This window comes from Trachinotus anak, unplaced genomic scaffold (assembly GCF_046630095.1).
Source record: "Trachinotus anak isolate AG129_WGS33_773 ecotype Australia unplaced genomic scaffold, CSIRO_AGI_Tana_v1 ptg000021l, whole genome shotgun sequence".
Classification (NCBI taxonomy): domain Eukaryota; kingdom Metazoa; phylum Chordata; class Actinopteri; order Carangiformes; family Carangidae; genus Trachinotus; species Trachinotus anak.
Window position 1 is genome coordinate 15,500,075 of NW_027273872.1, and position 18,240 is coordinate 15,518,314.

The 18,240-nt window shown below is 46.9% G+C and overlaps 1 protein-coding gene across 3 annotated transcripts; it reads left to right on the forward strand.

Moving 5' to 3' along the window:
• The first annotated feature begins 7,526 nt into the window (after window positions 1-7,526).
• On the forward strand, window positions 7,527-16,728 carry fgf18a (fibroblast growth factor 18a). Of its 3 annotated transcripts, none has more exons than XM_071458621.1 (5): window positions 7,527-9,146; window positions 12,634-12,673; window positions 12,865-13,045; window positions 14,764-14,870; window positions 15,026-16,728. In XM_071458621.1, the coding sequence occupies exons 1-5, from the start codon at window positions 9,115-9,117 to the stop codon at window positions 15,293-15,295; spliced, it is 630 nt and encodes a 209-aa protein (XP_071314722.1). In that variant the 5' UTR covers window positions 7,527-9,114; the 3' UTR covers window positions 15,296-16,728. The 3 variants fall into 3 exon arrangements, with proteins under 3 accessions (XP_071314722.1, XP_071314723.1, XP_071314721.1); XM_071458622.1 differs by having other exon boundaries at window positions 7,529-9,146; window positions 12,868-13,045; window positions 15,023-16,728; XM_071458620.1 differs by having other exon boundaries at window positions 7,532-9,146; window positions 15,023-16,728.
• The last annotated feature ends 1,512 nt before the right edge of the window (window positions 16,729-18,240 follow it).

The window sequence follows — 18,240 nt, forward strand, 5'->3', positions numbered from 1 at the left end:
GTGCTCCACTTTGTCATCCTCTCTGCAATGCAATAGAATAGGAAAGGAAAAAATAGAACCAAACACAAAGCATACGGCAGCACAGCAGAACACGAGAGAAGAGTGAAGCCAACAGCAGAGACCTGGGGGAACAGAGCAGTGATGAGGGACGGCTACCAGAGACACCCAGCAACATACATGGGTGTGCACAGCAACCCACACACACCAGTGCACATGTGCCTTAAAAAGCACACATAGATACACAGGCCAGGAAAGGGCAAGCACACAAACACAGCCACACAGGCCGCACTACCAACCACTTGCGCACAAAAGTAATTACAGGTACAACACACCTGTAGTGCACATGCACAGTCATCTTTGTTGCAGTACACTTAAACTGACTGAACATGTAAACTCCTGCTTATCATTATGAATCCTTTTTTATCTGCACGTTTCCTCTCATCTTTTACTCTGTGCTTCTTTCTCCATCTCTGCCCTTCTTCTTCTTCTTCTTCTTCTTCTATAAAATCCCAGAGATCCATTGCATTCCATATTTCCATTGCAGGAGACAGCCCCACAGCCCTGCCGCTCTCCAGAAGTCCACAGCTCTGTCCAACACACCAGTCTGACTCCAGAATCCTGTCATGTGCTATAATTTAGCTCTTTCCAGAACGCTTTACTTTCCCTCTGACTGTCACTTCCCATACATCACTATCATTCGGCTCGTCTGTCGGGGGTCTGGGAATAGGGCTATGGGTGACTGAGCAGAGGTGTCATCAGATTCCTGTCTGAATTATTCTCAGTTGTTTCCTGTGCTCTGCACACACCCACACGCACAAACACACATATTTAACCTAAGTCTTAATGACAAAGGGCAGAGGGGAAGGGCACGTGGGTTTACATGGAGAGAGAGGCTGAAGAGAGAGAGAGGGAGAAAGTGACAGAAGCTAACAGAGAGGGTGTGAGCGAGGGGGGAAAGGAGTGTGAGAGAAGGAGAAAGAATGAGAAGAAAAGGGAGAATAAAACAACAGGCAAAGTGGGAGAGAAAAGGAAAGGGAGAAAGCCTCCGGAGTGCTTTTTTGCTTCAATGGGACAAAAGGTTATAGCATGACGGGGGTAGGTGTCAGGTGATGTGTGACAAGTCCAAATTAAAGATGACATAATGGTGGGGGCCCGGATGGGGTCCAAACTGGGGGCTGACTGAGACTGAGGGTGGGGGCCAGCCGTGGCAACCAAGCCGAGCTGGGCCATGCTGGGCTGGGCAGCAGGGGCTACCCTGCAGGCTCCTCCATATGGAACGCGTTAGCCTAGCGATTGCTAATGAAATGCAGGCTGACGTCAGGCAGACACCCACCCGTTGTTTGGCTGCTTAATTTGTTATAATATTTGTCTTACAAATGAGGATTTTGCCAGGACAGAGGAGGAGTAAGAGGCTACAGCCGCAGATGATCAGAGGGTGGGCAAAGGGTATTACAGTAAGAGCCCGATGTTAAGGCAGCAAATGGGGTTTGAGCATTTGCACTGTAGAGAAAAGCTAGGGGACTTAGCATAAGTGCTAACACAAGAAGGGCCAGGGCCTCAGCTGTCGAAGTGGGAGGTATAGTGACCGGAGGACTAGCATGGGTGGGTGGGGAAAGGCGAGACTGCTCAGTCTCCGAGTATGTGTTAATTGCATATGGAAGTTTTTAGCATAAACAAACTTTCCTGCATTACGCACAACAATTTGTTTTAGGAATGCACCACTCAGGCTACTCCTACAGCTGCCTGTCTGTTTTATGCATCCTCGTTTATGCTCTTTCAGTAAGTGTTATTTATTCTCCCTCTCTCTCGCTCTCTCTCTCTCTCTCTCTCTCTCTCTCTCTCTCTCTCTCTCTCTCTCTCTCTCTCTCTCTCTCTCTCTCTCTCTTTCAAGCCCATTCACCCAGTTTCCAACATACAGAGAAGCCTTCCTAAAATAGGCTCAGTGGAGCAAGTTTAAGAATGCTTTTGTTATTCCAAAAGGAGTTGTGCTGTAATTGACCACCACCTGGGCATCTGGCAGAAGTCACAGAGAACCGGAGAGAAGGGGATGCAGAGGGAGAGGAAGGAGCTGTGGATGGAAAGAATGAAAGAAACGACAAAACAGGGATGAATAAATGGAGACTGGGGAAAGACAAGAAAGGAGGAGAGATTAATGGAGGAAGGGGGGGTGAATGATGGAAAGTTTGTGTGCTATGCCCCTCTCCCTCTCTCTGTCTCTCGATCTCCCACTCTGACATGTCAATTCAAAGGTGCTTTATTGGCATGAGTAATGATGGGAGGTGTTGCCAGGGTAATTACATAGCACATTAAAGGGTTTCATAAACATTACAGTTCCTCCTCTGCCCGGTGGCAAGGCTAAAGGGGCAGGGAGAGGGAAAAAACAGAATGAGAGAAGTGGACATGGTGAGAGGGAGCAGAAGGAGCACAAAGGGGAGCAGAGAGGAGGATGTAAGAGTAAAGGGCACTTACTGGAGAGGAAGGGGAGGAAGAGAGAAGGGAGGAGTGTGGAAGAGATGAACAGAAAAGATGACAGGAGTGAAGGTTACCATGCTCATGGATTCCATCGCTGAGCGCCTGAACATGAAACAGGAAGAAAAAAAAATCAACATGCCGGATCAGAGTCCAACACAAACCACAGCTGCAATTCACATCACTATGCATGGAGAGCACAGGATAACTCTCTCTCTCTCACACACACACACACACTTACAAATGCACACTGCAACCATAAAACACACACTTTGTGCATACCCTTGTTGACACAATCTTTGCATATACTTGCCACTGTTCACAGTATAGCCACAAAACCCACACATTCAACTTTGCAGAGTCTGTCTCAGAGGGTCATGACACTCACACTCAACCAAACACACACAACCACAAGGACCATAATTAAACAAACATCCACCCAGTTGCTGAGTATTGCATATTTATGTACAACCTCATTGGTCAAAAGCAATTAACTTGTACATCCTCATAGTGCGCACTAACCAGCCCCTGCCAATCAGTGTCAGACAGCATGGAGCGCCACTGCTGCTGTAAATCTCCGTCAGACAGGAATTATTTTTGTGTTTACCCCATTGTGTGGCATTTTATTTAGCTTTGTGCATCTAAATGTCAAATCAAACATTCAGATGGTCCCTGTTGTTGCTCACATTTATTTCCCTGGTTTAATTTTATTGGGATGGTCAGACGTGCTTGAACAGTTGGCCCCTGCATGAGGTTCTGTCATGAGTTCCTGATCAAGTTGATATATGATCCAGGTGCATAAATATGGCCCCTTCCAAGTTTGATGTCTTTATGTTATTATATTTTTTACATACCACTTGATCAATGCAAAGTGTCCAAACTTCCAACGAGCAGTTTTGCCAGATGGCAAAGAGGCAAAGATGAGACAGTCTAGCTGCTGGATTGCATGTGTTGCTGGATTTAAGGGCAGTATTATGCACTTGGTTAATCTGAAAGACACAGATGTTTTGCATTATTACACATTTTGGCAATCCTCATCCACAACAATGACAATAAACTCCTAAAACCACTGAATGAGATCCATAATGAAAATCGTGCCATGTATGCAGCTAAGAAGGCAGGTGTAGGCTGAGGAACATGACTACCTGGGCACCATTCCCTCTGTAAAACCAGATTCTGGCCTAACAATGACAGGCTAGATTGCAAGAATAATTACCCTGACACAAATCCAAGGCAGCATCAAACCCTCCAACTTGAAAGTGTCAAAGTAAAGTTATTCCAGTGCTTCAGCTGGTCTATGTATAGAGACAACAGCTGCAATGGATTCCGGGACGGAGGAGAGTAAACGTTCATATTCACTGGATTAATCTTGCTAAGCGAGAGAAGGGAGCAGGCTGTGCACCACCAACATCGCCGCTAATAAAAACAATATTTTGCTTTTCTCTTCATCTCACTTTTCACTTCGGCTCACTATCGCACAATCGGCTCCTCCACTAATTAATTCCTGCTCTTACTTAGTTGCAGCTGTCGATTCTCTCATCTCGCGGACAAGTGGCGAACAGGTTCTCATTTCAAAGCCCGGCACACTGTACACATTCCTTGACTTCGCATGGGCCCCCCTGTCATCAAAGGGCCTTTATTAAGTGTCTCATACATTTACACATTGGGGAACAGTTTAAACTTGGCCCGTGATTAACAGAGTAGGGATATCTATCCCAGAAACCAATGTTAGGCTGACATCTCAACATCTGATGTGAAGTTTAAGGTCCATGTCTGCAGGTATTAATCAAAGCCACAAGCCCCCTCTCTCCCCCCAGAGATCCCACATACACACAGGCCTGCCTCCCCCATCCCTCCTCCCATCCAAACATATACTGCCCATACCTTATACACAAAGCTAATTGGACACAATCCACTGCACTTGACACATCTGAAAACCCCAAATCTGCACAGTGTGTCACCAAGATGATGGATTGCATTTATACTGCTCAAAGTTTTCAAAGTGTCTAACACTTTAGAGTACACAGCAGGGGGATGATATTGCCTGTCTGCCAACTTGTCTTTGACTACAACCAAACTAAGGCGTATCTACACTTGACTCTTCACCTACAACCTCTACACACACACACGACTGTCATAGTGACTCAACAACTGGCCCATGGCTCAGATACTCCGAGTTCTGCATTAGGTTCCTCTCCAGTCACCCATAGCACAGAGTCCAGCACACCATGCCTCTACTCCGCGATGACCTTGGGGTCAGGCCAGAATGCCCTCATATAATGAGAGTGCTGTTTGGGGATTTGTTGGACTGTGATAGAGAAAGGGCAAGCACACGCAATGCACCCTGGGTCTTTGTCTGGGTGCTGACGGTATTGACGAGCGCTGATCGATGTTAATTGCTAGACAGAATGGCCATATTGACCAGGCTCCCTGGATGAAGAAGCCTGCAGGCCCAGTCAAAGAGAGAGAGAGAGAGATACACAGAGAGAAAGCTGCTGGGCCCAGACCTACAGCAGCTACAGGGCCCCAGACACACACACACGGCTCTCATTCACTTTAATGAGTCGAGAGAGGAACACAAAGGCATAACGTCCATCAATGCCAAGTCTATTCAACACAACAGAGGGTATATGCAAAAAATATGTGTCCTGGTGTGTGCCTCTTTATATGTGTTTGTGCACATGCGAGTACATGCATGTGTGCTTTTATAAATTATATGTGTGGCAAAGTTGGTCTGCATCAAAGTATGATGGTTTCTGAGTATGGGGAAGCGGGAAGGGGACATCCATGTATGTGAGGATGTGTGTGTGTGTGTGTGTGTGTGCATGCAAGCTAAGGATCAATAGGCAGGAGCTGCAGAGGCAAAGACATAGGCAATCAATATGCTGGCTGCAAACAGAGGGAGGGACAGAGTGAGCAGATAAAAAACAGCCGGGGAGATTAAAGAGACAGATAGGGAGGACAGAAAATGTATGAGAGAAAGAGTGATGTGACAGAAGGAGAGGGGGAGAGGAAAAAAAAGGCCTGGTTTGTTTTATCTCAGTTTTTCTTAACTTTATCTTGTTTTGAGGTTACTGTAAGGCTAAATGTTTATCATTTCTAAAACACTGAGTTGCACCCAATCCCATCTTTCTTCAAGTACAAACACCTGCCGATCATTTTGTCCATCATCCACTCTACACACACAGCAAGTAATGAGTCTTTTTATGAGGACTGACAATGTGAATGTGAAAAATCTGGTAACTCACTGCAGGTATGGCCTTAAGTGAATGGACCTTAAGACTTTCATTTGTCCTTTGTTTTCTTTTTGCACTTCAACCTCAATCTGAGTTCATATTGCTGAGCCAGATACACTAACTCTTGTTTCCCAGGGGAACCTTTGTGTAACATAAACTTTATGGATTTACAATGGGAGTAAGATCATCTCTGCATCAGGATTCTTTTGGAAGACCTACTGCTATCTACAAATCTGCTACTACTGTTAAAACCAGGCTCTCGCGTCCAGCATGTAAATGGAGCTGGGCTCTTCTGCCTGTTAGATCATACTCTACTGCCATTGTACCAAGATGTGCTGGAGTCCCCATTCTGAACCCTTCCATCTGGGCTTAAGAGTACCAGACAGGCCCATACCTCACCACCAGAATGTGGTTCAAATCCCTCTCCACAACATTTACACTCGTGTCCCTTGCAGCGGTGCGGTGAGCAGCGAAAAAGCACCCAGACACAGGTGCAAAGACGGAGAGAGCCAGTAGTAGGAAAGAAGGCCAGGGGCTTGTCTATGGAGCATGACTGGAAAGGCATTCAACCACAGTACCTTACCCAGCCCAGCTCAACCCTGTCCAGTCTTAGCTCTGTGTGTGTGTGTGTGTGTGTGTGTGTGTGTGTTTGTGTGTGATTTGAAAGTACAATGTTGAAAAGAATAAGCCTACATTTGGAGCCAAGATAACTGTCCCTGATGTATGAGGCCAACCCCCTCCCACCTCTATTACACACATGCACACACACATGCACACACGCTCAATTTTACTCTTTCCTTCTATTCTTTTTCTTTCTGCTCGTGTGTGTGTGTGTGTGTGTGTGTGTGTGTGTGTGTGTGTGTGTGTGTGTGAATGAAAGGTATGGCAGGAGTGTTGTGTTGGCTTGGCTGACCGTCTGCGGTTGTGCGGCGGTGAGAGGGAGTTTTGGGAGCGCAGAGCGGGCGTTGCTGCCGAAATCCCTGAGAAATGTTCGTTTTGGATCCGTGTCCGTGCTTACATACCGCCCTCCCGACTGTCTCTCATTCTCCGTTTCATTTTCCCTCTTAAGGTTTAACTCAAAAGTTATGAAATGAGGAGTCAAAATACATCACTTGAAAGCGCGGCGACTCTGAAGGGTGTGTGAGAGAGTGCGCTGCCCTCCACCCTCGGACCTGAGTCCGGGGCCACTGAGTCCGCAGGGGTGAGGTTATCTTCAGGGGAGATACAGGAGGCCGAGCAGTCCGCTTGGCTTTAAGACAGATGTTCACTTGATTGTGACAGGTGTCTTTGTTTAATGGAGATTTTTTTTAGAAATGGAGAAGGTTTTTGCCACTTTCTCTTTCGGTCTGAGACTCTTTGAAGAGTCCGTTTGTTCTGAAATCCAGTTTACAATAGTTTTCTCTGGAAACATGTGAATTCCTTCCGATACCATGACATCACTCTAATTGTTTCCAATGCGTTTTTACTTTTTTGAAGAATTTCCATAAACAAATATTAGTTGAAACAAGACAGCGTAACGCAGATAATAGTCCAAAAGAAAACTGCCTGATTCTGGAAAATTATAGAAACAAGTTGGTTTGCATTGTAAACAAGTGAAATTATCTCACCTCATTACCAGATGTTTTTCACATAGAACGGAACACTTGTTAAAATGGATATTTTTGCAGTGTAAGTTTGGTCGGCATCGCATAGCGACTGACTAATCCCATTTTGATCCAATAAGTGTGCATGTGCGTGTGTGTGAGGGAGAGAGAGAGAGGAGAGCGAGAGGTGGGAGGGAGTGAGGAGAGGAGAGGAGGGAGGGAGGGAGGATTGATCCGCGTCTGTTAAAATCTTGTTCTGGTTTTTCTTGGAGTGAGGTCTGTGCCTGCCGACGCGCCTCTCCTGTGCAGCCCCCCTCTAAAGAAGAGCTTTTAATGGAAGGAAACCTTGGAATTTTTGAAAGGGAGAAAGATCAGCATAATACCAGTGAAGTGGATAACAACGCACGGCTGGGTTCTTCTTGCATTCTCTCTTGCCTTTTCTCCTCTGGTGTTGAATGAAAGAGAAAGGCAGATATAAGAGAAACGGTGCAGGTTCTGGACTGGGAGTCGATCTGTCAGTGTGATTTGGGGTAAACACGTTTTCAGTGCGCCCGTTTTAACTTTTTATTTCTTCAGAAACTGGCGAACTCGACTCCTCTCCTCTTGCACCGCGGACTTCGTTTTTCTCGGAACGAAGAGACTTTCGTGTTTTCCCCCCTTCAGAGAAACTGCTTAAACTTTCTACGTTTAAAAAAATAAATAAAAAGATCAGATTGCATTTTCCCCCTTCAAACATTTTGGAGGTGATGTCATCGTGCTGTGTTTTGGCTGGTATTGTGTCGAGAGGGCGCAGGGAGGACTGCTGCAGCCAGGCGGTAACCAGCGGCTGAGGCGAGAGGGGAAGTCCGGAAAATCAGGTGCAAAGTGCGGCTGTCATTTCCTCGCCGTGTCGCGGGTGGCTGAGTCCGCCACCCAGTCACAGCTGTTCCCATCCTCTCCAGCCACCCCTCCCTCCCTCGTCTTTCTTTCCCCTTTATTATCCCCTCCCATTCTCATTCAGTACTCTCCATATACCCCTCTGAGCTGGACCGCTCCGGGACCTTATCACCCTCTCTGTCGGACACTGTTGGTCGGTGTCACCTGAGCCACAGACCCGTTGAGCCAGCGTGGGGGAGCAGACATGACCGAGGCCGCCCTGCATTACCCTGCGCCCGCAGAGCCCCCGTCTCCAGCTCGCCGTCTTCTCCATCAGCCAGCCCAGGTATCCCACCTCCAACAGCTCCAGACCCTGCTCTGCTGGGACTAAACCTGTCTGTCTGTGCCGGGACAAACACTCCGCCACTTTCTTTTATCATCTCACCCCCTGCAGAAGTCATTCTGGAGACCAGAAGATCGCTGTTGCGCTGAAACGTTACGCATTGGATTACGCAGAAGATTACGCACGCACCGCAGCTGTCCGCGGGGCCGAGCGTCACTCTGAGGGTCAACAAGGTCGATTGGAGTTGGTTATATGTGACGCGTGAGCGCGCTTTCACCTGTTCCTCTCTTTGTCGGGGACGCGCAGCGTTTAAAGCCCTAACCCTTTGCTCCCCCGCCCATCCGTCTCTCCACCGGTCTGGACAGCTGTTAGAGGTTGCCCGGCGGTCACAGTGGCACACTTACCCTGGCCTCACACCCCACCTTGCCCGCGCCCGCACATTTACCCACGCCGGGGGAACCGGGGCACACCGCCGCCGATGCCAACGGGAGTGACCGCTGACTCTTTGACTCTGCACAACATCCAGCGGATTCGAAACACACAGGGGAACACTCCGGACTGTCGGACTGGCTCAGACCGAGCGAGGAGACTGTCTCTGGGCCAAGTTCCATAGTGGAGGGGGGAAGCAATGTGGTCCCTTCTTTCCACGCTGACCGTCTTGTAAGTCACTTATACGACTTCATCATGTAATAATCTTTTTAATGTACTTAGCTCCTATCTCTCTCCTCAGTTGTTTAAACTAGTTTAATGTCAGACCTGGCTACAGAAGAAGATGATGGAGAGGAAGGTTGCAGTCTGCAACGATTACATCACTCCTGATCAGTCCCCATAGAAAACATACCACGGAAGGCCCTGTTTTGATTGGCTGACAGTTCAAGGTCACTGGGTCAGAGTCAGGGCCATGTTACTCATAAAACCTGCCATAAACATCTCCATCACCATCTGTACTTACTTCAGGGATGGCCAAGCTGGCCTAGAGAAGGCCATTTTCCCATCGCCAAGAAAATGCTTTTTTTTCCTATTGAAAATATTTCAGAAGTTGAGTCAAATAACACCGGCTTTATCTAGTGGGATAGGAAAATGATAAAGTGCCAAGAGCAAATCTAAGGGAGGAGGATACAGGCTCAGGGGGTTTGAGTTTGCCCATTCGAGGTGTGTCTTGTTAAAAGCCAAGGGATTTATTTTTCTTTCTTTGTGTCGGCTGTACTTCTCCCAGATGGCAGTCATCTCCAGATACTTCTCATTCCTCAGACAACCTGGACAGGGTGTGTGCTGCTGCTGCTGCTGCTGCTGCTGCTGCTGCTGGTGTCTGCCTGACTTTCTCTCTCCGCCTGTGTCTCCCTCACACTCTCTCCACTTACTCACCTAACTGTCTACATCTGTCTTCCTGTCTTGCCTATGCCCCCTTTTTTCCACAGATACTTGCTCAGATAAAAAGTATGGATTAATAACTGATGAATGATGGCACCCCTGGCAGTATCTGAGAAGGAGCAGTCTCGCTGTTTAGTCTGCTGGTTTTAGTTTAGGTCTACCAGAGACAATCATCTCTCGTTCATTTCCTTGCCTATCAGTTTTACCACAGCCACTTTACTTCATCCACATGTTGTTTTACCAACTTCATCAGAAGTTTTTAGCCAGTGAGAAAAGCCAAGGGCCTTTTGCCACAACAACCTGTTTCTGCTCCTCTTCTAAAGCCACAGCTTAATGGCAAGGTCTTCCTCATCTCTAACCATTGCTCCAACACAGACCCTATTATTGCTGATCCCACTCACACACCCACTAGCCTAACCACTATTCTTCACCAAGGCCCACTGCTGAACATCTGAAACTCTTGCACCGCGCCGAAGCCCACTGCTCCACTGTTGGCCTACCACGCTAACCACTGCTACACACAGCTGAAACCGCCGCTCTGTGCTGAGTCCCACCAGGCCGACCGCTCTCACTCCACGCTGGTGCCCAGTCCTCGGTGCTGAGGCCTGCTAGTCTAACCGCAGCCTCCATATGGTAGATCTGCTGGGACGCAGGTTTATGATGTCAGACCCTTGCTTGTTTTGGCAGCCAGCCAAGGCGCACCGGGCTTTCCCTCTCTCCATACCTCCTTCTGTCTTTACTCTCCCCGACTTTTACTCTGCGCTCTCTTATTCTCTCGTTTTCTCATCCCTCCCCCACCCCCTGGCTGATCCTGTCTCCCTCTTTCCTCTCTCCTTCTCTTTCTCTCTGTGGCTGGCATAATATGGAGTGTCGGTGGTTTTTGTGGGAGCGGGGGAATCCAGTGCTGAGGCACTTTTCCTGCAGTGTCCTCGGCGGCAGTGCAGCCGTGGTGTTTTAACAGCTGAGAGTCCTCACAATGCACAGGCGCTCAGGTTTTTTCGGCTGTGCAGGCAAAATGTGAGGGCCAACACTTTACTGCGTTGCCCAGGATGTCTGCATCTATTAGAAGGATTCAGGGGCCAACACACCAGCTATGGGAAAGAAATGTTGTGAAACAGGAGGGAAAAGAGAAAGGAAACAAGAGGCTTGTGATGGTATATATGTGTGTGAGTCAGGAGGCAGTGACATATGTTACGATGTGCATGAGCTGAACCCCCTTCCTCTTCTTTCCCATTATTTATCTTTTTGTCTACTTCTCACGCCAGACCACACTCTGTGGTTACAGCACTGTCTCTCATTTTGCCACTTTTTCTTCTCCTTTCTCTGAGATGTAACCTTAGTCTTTTCTGACCCCCTCTCCTCTGTCTGTCTCACGTCTGTGCATCTGCCCATTCTTTCTGATTTTATCTCCCACCTCTTTTATTCTCTGGCTTCGTCTCCCCTTTATTTATTCTTATTTCACCTTCCTCTGTCCTGCTTTCTCCTGATCCCTTTGTGTACCTCTCAGCCTACCTCTCTCACTATCTCCCTCTCTCAGCAGCGCGTATGTCTTTGCTTTGGCCCAGCTGTCAGCTGCCTGCTCCTCCTGTACACACACACACACACCCTGCACACATCTGCACATCTGTGTGCATGCCCATGACAGTGTGGAGGAGTCATCCTGCTAACCCCAAACATAAAGGAAGATGGGAGCCAGGGAACGATAGGAGGAAGATAGAGTGGACAGAGAGGGAGAGATAAAGTAGAGGAGAGAGGGAGGACAACAAGTCAGAGAAAGACAGTGGAGCAGAGAGAGAGAGAGAGAAGAGGCATGCAGAGAGATAGCAAAAGATGAGGTGGGGAAAGACAAAATTCGTAGAATTGCTTTTCAGCCCACACACTTGGTTCTGAACTTCATCACGTCCTCAGCCACTAATTCAGAGCAGTTCATGGACTGTCAGAGTAGATTTTGCGTAACACAATCACTCCCTTACTAAAGTTGTAAATAACATTTGATATAACCAAGGTCAAGGTCTAAACTTCAATTAAGCAATGTGATAAAGTGAGAAGAGTTTAAATTCTAACTGTGACCATCTGTTTTATCATATATGTCTCTAAATCTTCAGATAGCCAGTAAGAAGAAATATAGAAGTTATATTTTTATATGGACACTATACATTATATCTGCCAGCTACATCACCATGATTACTCCTCACCAATTGATTCCTCCATAAATCATCTTTCCACACATTTTGGTAGCTCATGTTCTCACTTATTCATAGCATCTCTAAATGTAACCACAGTCCACCCCGCTCCAAAGCCACATCACAGCAGAGTGTACACCTGTAGTCCAGCCCAGCTGTCTACATACATAGAGCAGCCAAATAAGCCAGCCAGTTTCCCTTAGATGTCCAAACCAAAACATGTTCTAGTTGTCTCGGCATGTTTGCCATTTCGCCACGGTCCAATCAGGTCATTTGGAGGCCAGATTTTGGTGTGGCGAAAGTCATGAACGGGTCAGAAAGTGGGTTTGGACAGAAGGCTGGTAGTGTTACTATAAACAGTGCTGTGGGTGTTGTCTGTCTGCTGATCCCTGGACATGTGCCTGTCTGTATGTCAAGTCGCTGTGCCAGCTGCACACCCAGAAGTGTGAGTAATCACCCAATAAGGAAAAGAGATGTTGAACAGAAAGAACGGCAGAGAAGAAAGAGATGGAAACGATGGTGTCAAGTCTGACTCTTCCAGCATTCAGTGTTGCTTACATATTTCTAAACTCATCTGTTTCTACTTTTTCCAGATGTATCCAGATGTTGCTGGTGATGTGCAATCCATTACAGGTTAGCATGTGCATGCATGACAAAGAGTGATTGTAAGATAAGTTGTACATCAGTAGTACATCCAGTTTTTCGAGCCTGTTCATGACTCTCTGTGTGTGTGTGTGTGTGTGTGTGTGTGTGTGTGTGTGTGTGTGTGTGTGTGTGTGTGTGTGTGTGCCAACCTCTGGGTGTGTTTGTGCGTGTGTTCCCAGCAGGTACTTGGTGTGGATGGAGTCAACTTCAGTGTGCATGTGGAGAACCAGACACAGGTGCGAGACACCATGAGTCGACGACACCACCGGGTCTACCAGCTCTACAGCCGCACCAGCGGCAAACACGTCCAGGTGCTGGGACGTCGAATCAGTGCCCGGGGAGAAGATGGAGACAAATATGGTAAGACAGACAGACACACACACACACACACACACACAGTAGAACACAAGCAAACACTCTGGTGAATGTGTGTATGCACACTGAGAAAGATGCTTACTTGCACACACATGCACGGCTGCAAGTACAAAGACTTAAAGGCTGACCAAGTGCGTGCATGAGTGGATACAGAATGCAACTGTGGAAGCACACTCACAAAAGCACACACACATGCCTCCCCAGGCTTTGGCAGAGGGGCAGTGGAGCTTGTCTTGGGAGTACAAAGACCTCATCGACTGGCTGCTGACTCAATGATTCACAAGAGAGCAAAAGAAAGAGAGAGAGAAAGAAAAGGTGTTAGTGAAAAAAAGTGTGAGTTAGAGGGAGAAGCCTAGCAGGTAGAGTGTTGGACCGAGTGTTAGAAACTCATCTCCTTCATCGATCCCTCCATTGATTTCTCATCCTCCCTGTTGTCTCCTCTGGATTTAAAACAGCAGGCTTCCTCTCCCTCCCCTCCCTCCATCCTCTAACACTCCTTCTGTCCATCCCCCTCTCCCTCCCCCTCCTCTCCACCTCCTCTCCACCTTCTCCGTCTGTAATGATGTCTAACCCATTCTTAAACCACACACAGAATCAATGGGCAGAAGAAAGCCAAGCCATAAAGCTAGAGTTCATATTTCTGTATGTGCCCCAGAGGCAGCTCGTGTTACTCATCCCGTCCATTCACAAACATGTTGGGTTGCTCTTCACACCACTTCAACCCGTAGATGGGATAATAGATACCAATGCCTGTCTGATTTTTTTTTTGACAAATACCACAAGGAAAAGAGGAAAAACCCATTAAAAACTGACCAACTGTGGGGATGAGGGCAGCCAAGAGCAGCGAGAGAAGACATAAAGCAAAGAAGGGGCGGGTACATGAACGTATAAACATGAAGAGGAAGAGCAGAAGGGAGACGAGAGGAGAGTTGGGGGAAGAGAGAGGAAGAGGGCAAGAGGGAGGGAGGTATTGATTTCTCTTGACCCCTTTGTTGACTAAGGTCATGTAGGAACCATTTTAGGGATTTATTTTTAAACAGGCACAAGCGCTGTCTGAAGATGTGCAGTTAGTGGAGCAGTATTGCCTGGAAGGATGAACATGCATGCACCTGCACACATAAACACACAGGGGTGTATGCGCACACGCACTCACCTTAAAACAACAGTATCGCAGGCACACAGTCTGAGTGTTCTCCCGCTCCTCTCGGCTCACCGTGCTCCGTCTACTCTTGGCTGTTATCTTTTTTACGAGGCCCATTTGTGGTCAGCGGCCTCACATCCACATGTGTGTGACCAGGCTTATCTGACAACCATCTGCACAGCCAGAGACATTTACATCTGTCTGTGATTTATCAGCACATTTAATAGCAACTATGAATCCTAAAACTGTGATTCAATGTGAATGCCTTATCTGGTTTAAAAGCCAGATCTGATTTAATGGTGGCTGGTAATCTGTGCAATTAGGGTAACCCTACTTGGCACTGGGTCTGTTAGTGCTAGTGTTGTGTTAGTGCTGGTAATGTGTAAAAGGTTATGCTTGAATGCTGAAACTAAATGATCCCTGAATTTGGGTGTCCCTGTTCTTTCCATCCGTGATATTTGTGTGATACAGTCTTAAGGCTCTCTAAACACAACATACTGTATTTTGCTCTATTGCCTTTGGCTCTAATGTCTGTCTGTCTCTGTATCTGTCCCTTCACAAGCCCAGCTCGTAGTGGAGGCCGATACCTTTGGTAGCCAGGTGAGAATCCGTGGCAAAGAAACCAATTTCTACCTGTGCATGAACCGCCGCGGCAAGCTGGTAGGAAAGGTGAGACTTCTTTTTTCTAGAGACGTGTTTATCAAAAACATCTTTTTATCAAACAGTTTCCTGACCTGCCTCTCTTGGTTTCTTCCAATGTGTGAATATGTGTGTGTGTGTGTGTATGTGTGTGGGTACCTGTGGTTTCTCTGCTCTCTCAGAAGGCCAGTAATCGAAGCGCCGACTGTGTCTTTGTGGAAAAGGTTCTGGAAAACCACTACACAGCTCTGATGTCAGCGCGCTACACGGGTTGGTATGTGGGCTTCACCAAAAGAGGTCGTCCTCGCCGTGGCCCCCACACACTCCCCAACCAGCAGGACGTGCACTTCATGAAGCGTTTTCCGCCTGGGGAGCAGCCTGACCTCACCACCCCCTTCCGCTTCACCACAGTCAGCAAGCGGGGCAAGAGAGTGCGCGCTACTGGGCCCCGCTAGTAGTGGCTAACGCTAGCACCCACTGTCTCGTCATCCAAAGCCTTGACCTGAGCCTGGCAATGGCTAACCCAGTCATCTCTTCTGTCTCACATGACTGAACAACTCCCTTTTAAGGGACAAACATTGACCAGAAACTTGATGAATCATTCACGGGGTTTAGCTTTACACCAACTAATTTGCCACTACAGCCCCATAGTTAGTGATCATTCCTCTCAGTTTTGGTTCCCTTACTGGATCAACTGGACAATTACTGGTCCGTAGCTGGAAGCTCTATGGGCCTGGTCTGCTTCCCTTCATTGGCCAGAAATACTGACAGGGAACCTGAAGGGCAGCCAGAGTCCCAGGCTCGACAAAGGCCTTACCACAAAAACCACAAGGCCTTCATGTCTCCTGTTCTGGACCAGCTGGACACTGTCAAGTATGGGATTACAACTGGACCATACAGAGAGAACAAGGGTGGGAAAGACTGACTGAACAAGAGAGTGGGGTGCTTAGCCTAAGGATAAAGGGAAAACAGGAAGGAGAAGACAAGAAAACGGTGGAGTGGACAAAGGGAGTGATCTTCACAGATCAAATGGACCAATTATGAACTGTTGACATGTGACGCACTTATTTGTCTCACTGCTAAATTGGTGGGAACCTGTGAGACTGTTGGACGAATGGAAGGATGGATGACAAGAGGATGAATGAGGGAATGATCGAGTGAGTGACTCACTGAATAAATGCATGTTTGTAAGAAGACAAGGACATGTACGTAAGTGTGTGTGTGTGTGTGTGTGTGTGCGCGCGCTTGAGTGTTTGAGTGAGTGCACCAACAACCATGAGTGAAGCTGGATCACGAGGGACTCTGGAAAGGGACCATAAAGTCCCTGCATGAACCCGTGACAACTCACCGCAGGGACTGAAGCTTTAGGAACTGGAATGTATAAAAACCAAGCTGCACCAAATACAGCTAGCCAATCACAGCAAACCAAACCAACGACCAACCAAAGACAACTGGAGACCTTCTTCATGACTCCTCCCCACGCCCTGCCCCCCTTCTCCCAAGGACACAACACCCTCAGCTTATAGGTGCAGAGGGTGACGAGCGCAGGGACGAGCACGGCGGGGAGGGTACCTTCTCTATTAGCATTGCTATAGAAACGACCCAGGGGATGATGCTCCCGTGCGATACCGTGGATACAGAGTGCTGCTACCAGGACATTCAGTGGAACAAACCAAAGTCTCATGCATACACACAGGAGAAAAAATATTAAAGGGAACAATTTATTGAAAGTTATATATATTATATATATAAAAGAAGACAGAAATCCTAAATAAGCAATCTTACTATGATGGTTACTATAATTATTATGATAAAATTATTTCATTTATTTATTTCAGCTCTGTGTGCAGCAGTCTTTCTCGACTCAGTAAACCTTACAGAAACATTTCCTGTGTCTCCAAGCCTCTTTACACTGCTTCTTTACACTCTTTTCTCTCAACAAGTTGACTGTAGAAAGAGATTCACAGTCGCTCCAGATGTGGTTGGATAGGTTTACTGCTCAAATGGTTGATTGAATTTTTTTTTTTTACATGGCTTAAACTACTGTTTAGAGGGGAAAAAAAAGAAAGAAAAAATATTTTTGCATCCATCTGCCTTCATATTTGAGGTATTTAATTCACTGCTTAAAACAAAAACAGATGTTGCCCTCTAGTTATTTTATCCATAAACTTCTCACTTGAAGGTACTGAAAATTTACTTTATCACAATAACTATCAATATTTTAATATGAAATTACATTTATCATGATAGTTTTTATCCATATTACCCTCTCCTAATAGGTATTTTTCACTATTTTTTGCATTTTATAGATGAAAAGACTGATTAAATAAAAGACATGATCATGAAAGTTACTTAGTTACAACAACAACTGGCTTCAGAGTTATCAGGAAACTACAAGACAACAAGTCCACAGATGTGAAAATGTTCTCCGGGAAAGTATCAAGGGCCAGCAGTAGACAACTTCTCTCTCTTCCTACAAACAGGTACGAGAGTTATTCTGAAGCTATTAAAATCTGAATTTCCCACAACAATTCTTCATACAAACTGGGAAAAGTCTTCAACTGGCAGATTTCTAATAGACACAAGGTGCAAGCATCTAAAGGCCACAGAAAAAGCGACTTCTCAGGTTCTTGTCGGTTTGGCTTGAAGGCACTGAAGCTCGAACCTCAGATATTAAATTACATGAAAAATACAAATCTAAGGTGGGCCAGCTTCACTCAGGAACCCCTTGAAATTGCTTAAGAAAACTGTTGAGCCCAACTGTTCGACAGTTGGGGCTCCACATTATAAAGTTCAGCCATGAATATGCAGCATGAAGGGTCAGACAGAACAGTGGAGGGGAAACATGCAGTAGTTCGAGTTTCATAGCTGCTTCTCCTCTCATCTATCCCACTCTTATCCCCCCCCATCCCTCCCCTTCCTTCCCTGTCCTAGCAGGAGGTCACTGAAGAGATGTCGCTGCCAAATGACCCAATCATGCCGGCAGACACAAACAGCTGACTCAGGGGGAAAAAAAGGGTTGTACCAGAGGATTCCTATTGCAAGGCAGCAGGAATCTGTGCTGGAGGGGGTTAGTATAAAGACGAGACAGTGGGGTGGGAGAGAAGCAGGGTGCGGGGGTGGGATAAAGACGACTGAGTAGGGGGTAGCGGTGGTGGGGTGAGTTGTTCATTTCTGGAACGTTGCTCCAGTTCCACTCGGGAATGATGGAAATATCCCGCGTAGCCAAACCCAGAGTGGAAGGTGTATGGTAATCATGTCGGTGAAGGAATGCCAAATATGTGCGTGAGAACGGAGCTGTGACCTGAGAGCTGCAGGAATTATGGGCCAAAATCCCACAGACCCAGAGGAAGCACACACACCCATATCCAACACATACACACATCATATACTAATGGTG

Excerpts from the sequence above, each read along its gene's own strand:
- fgf18a (XM_071458620.1), top strand. The coding sequence starts at position 9,115 with ATGTGGTCCCTTCTTTCCACGCTGACCGTCTT. Across the intron at positions 13,046-14,763 it reads AGAAGATGGAGACAAATATG|CCCAGCTCGTAGTGGAGGCC; the intron begins GTAAGACAGACA and ends TCCCTTCACAAG. Across the intron at positions 14,871-15,022 it reads GCGGCAAGCTGGTAGGAAAG|AAGGCCAGTAATCGAAGCGC; the intron begins GTGAGACTTCTT and ends CTGCTCTCTCAG.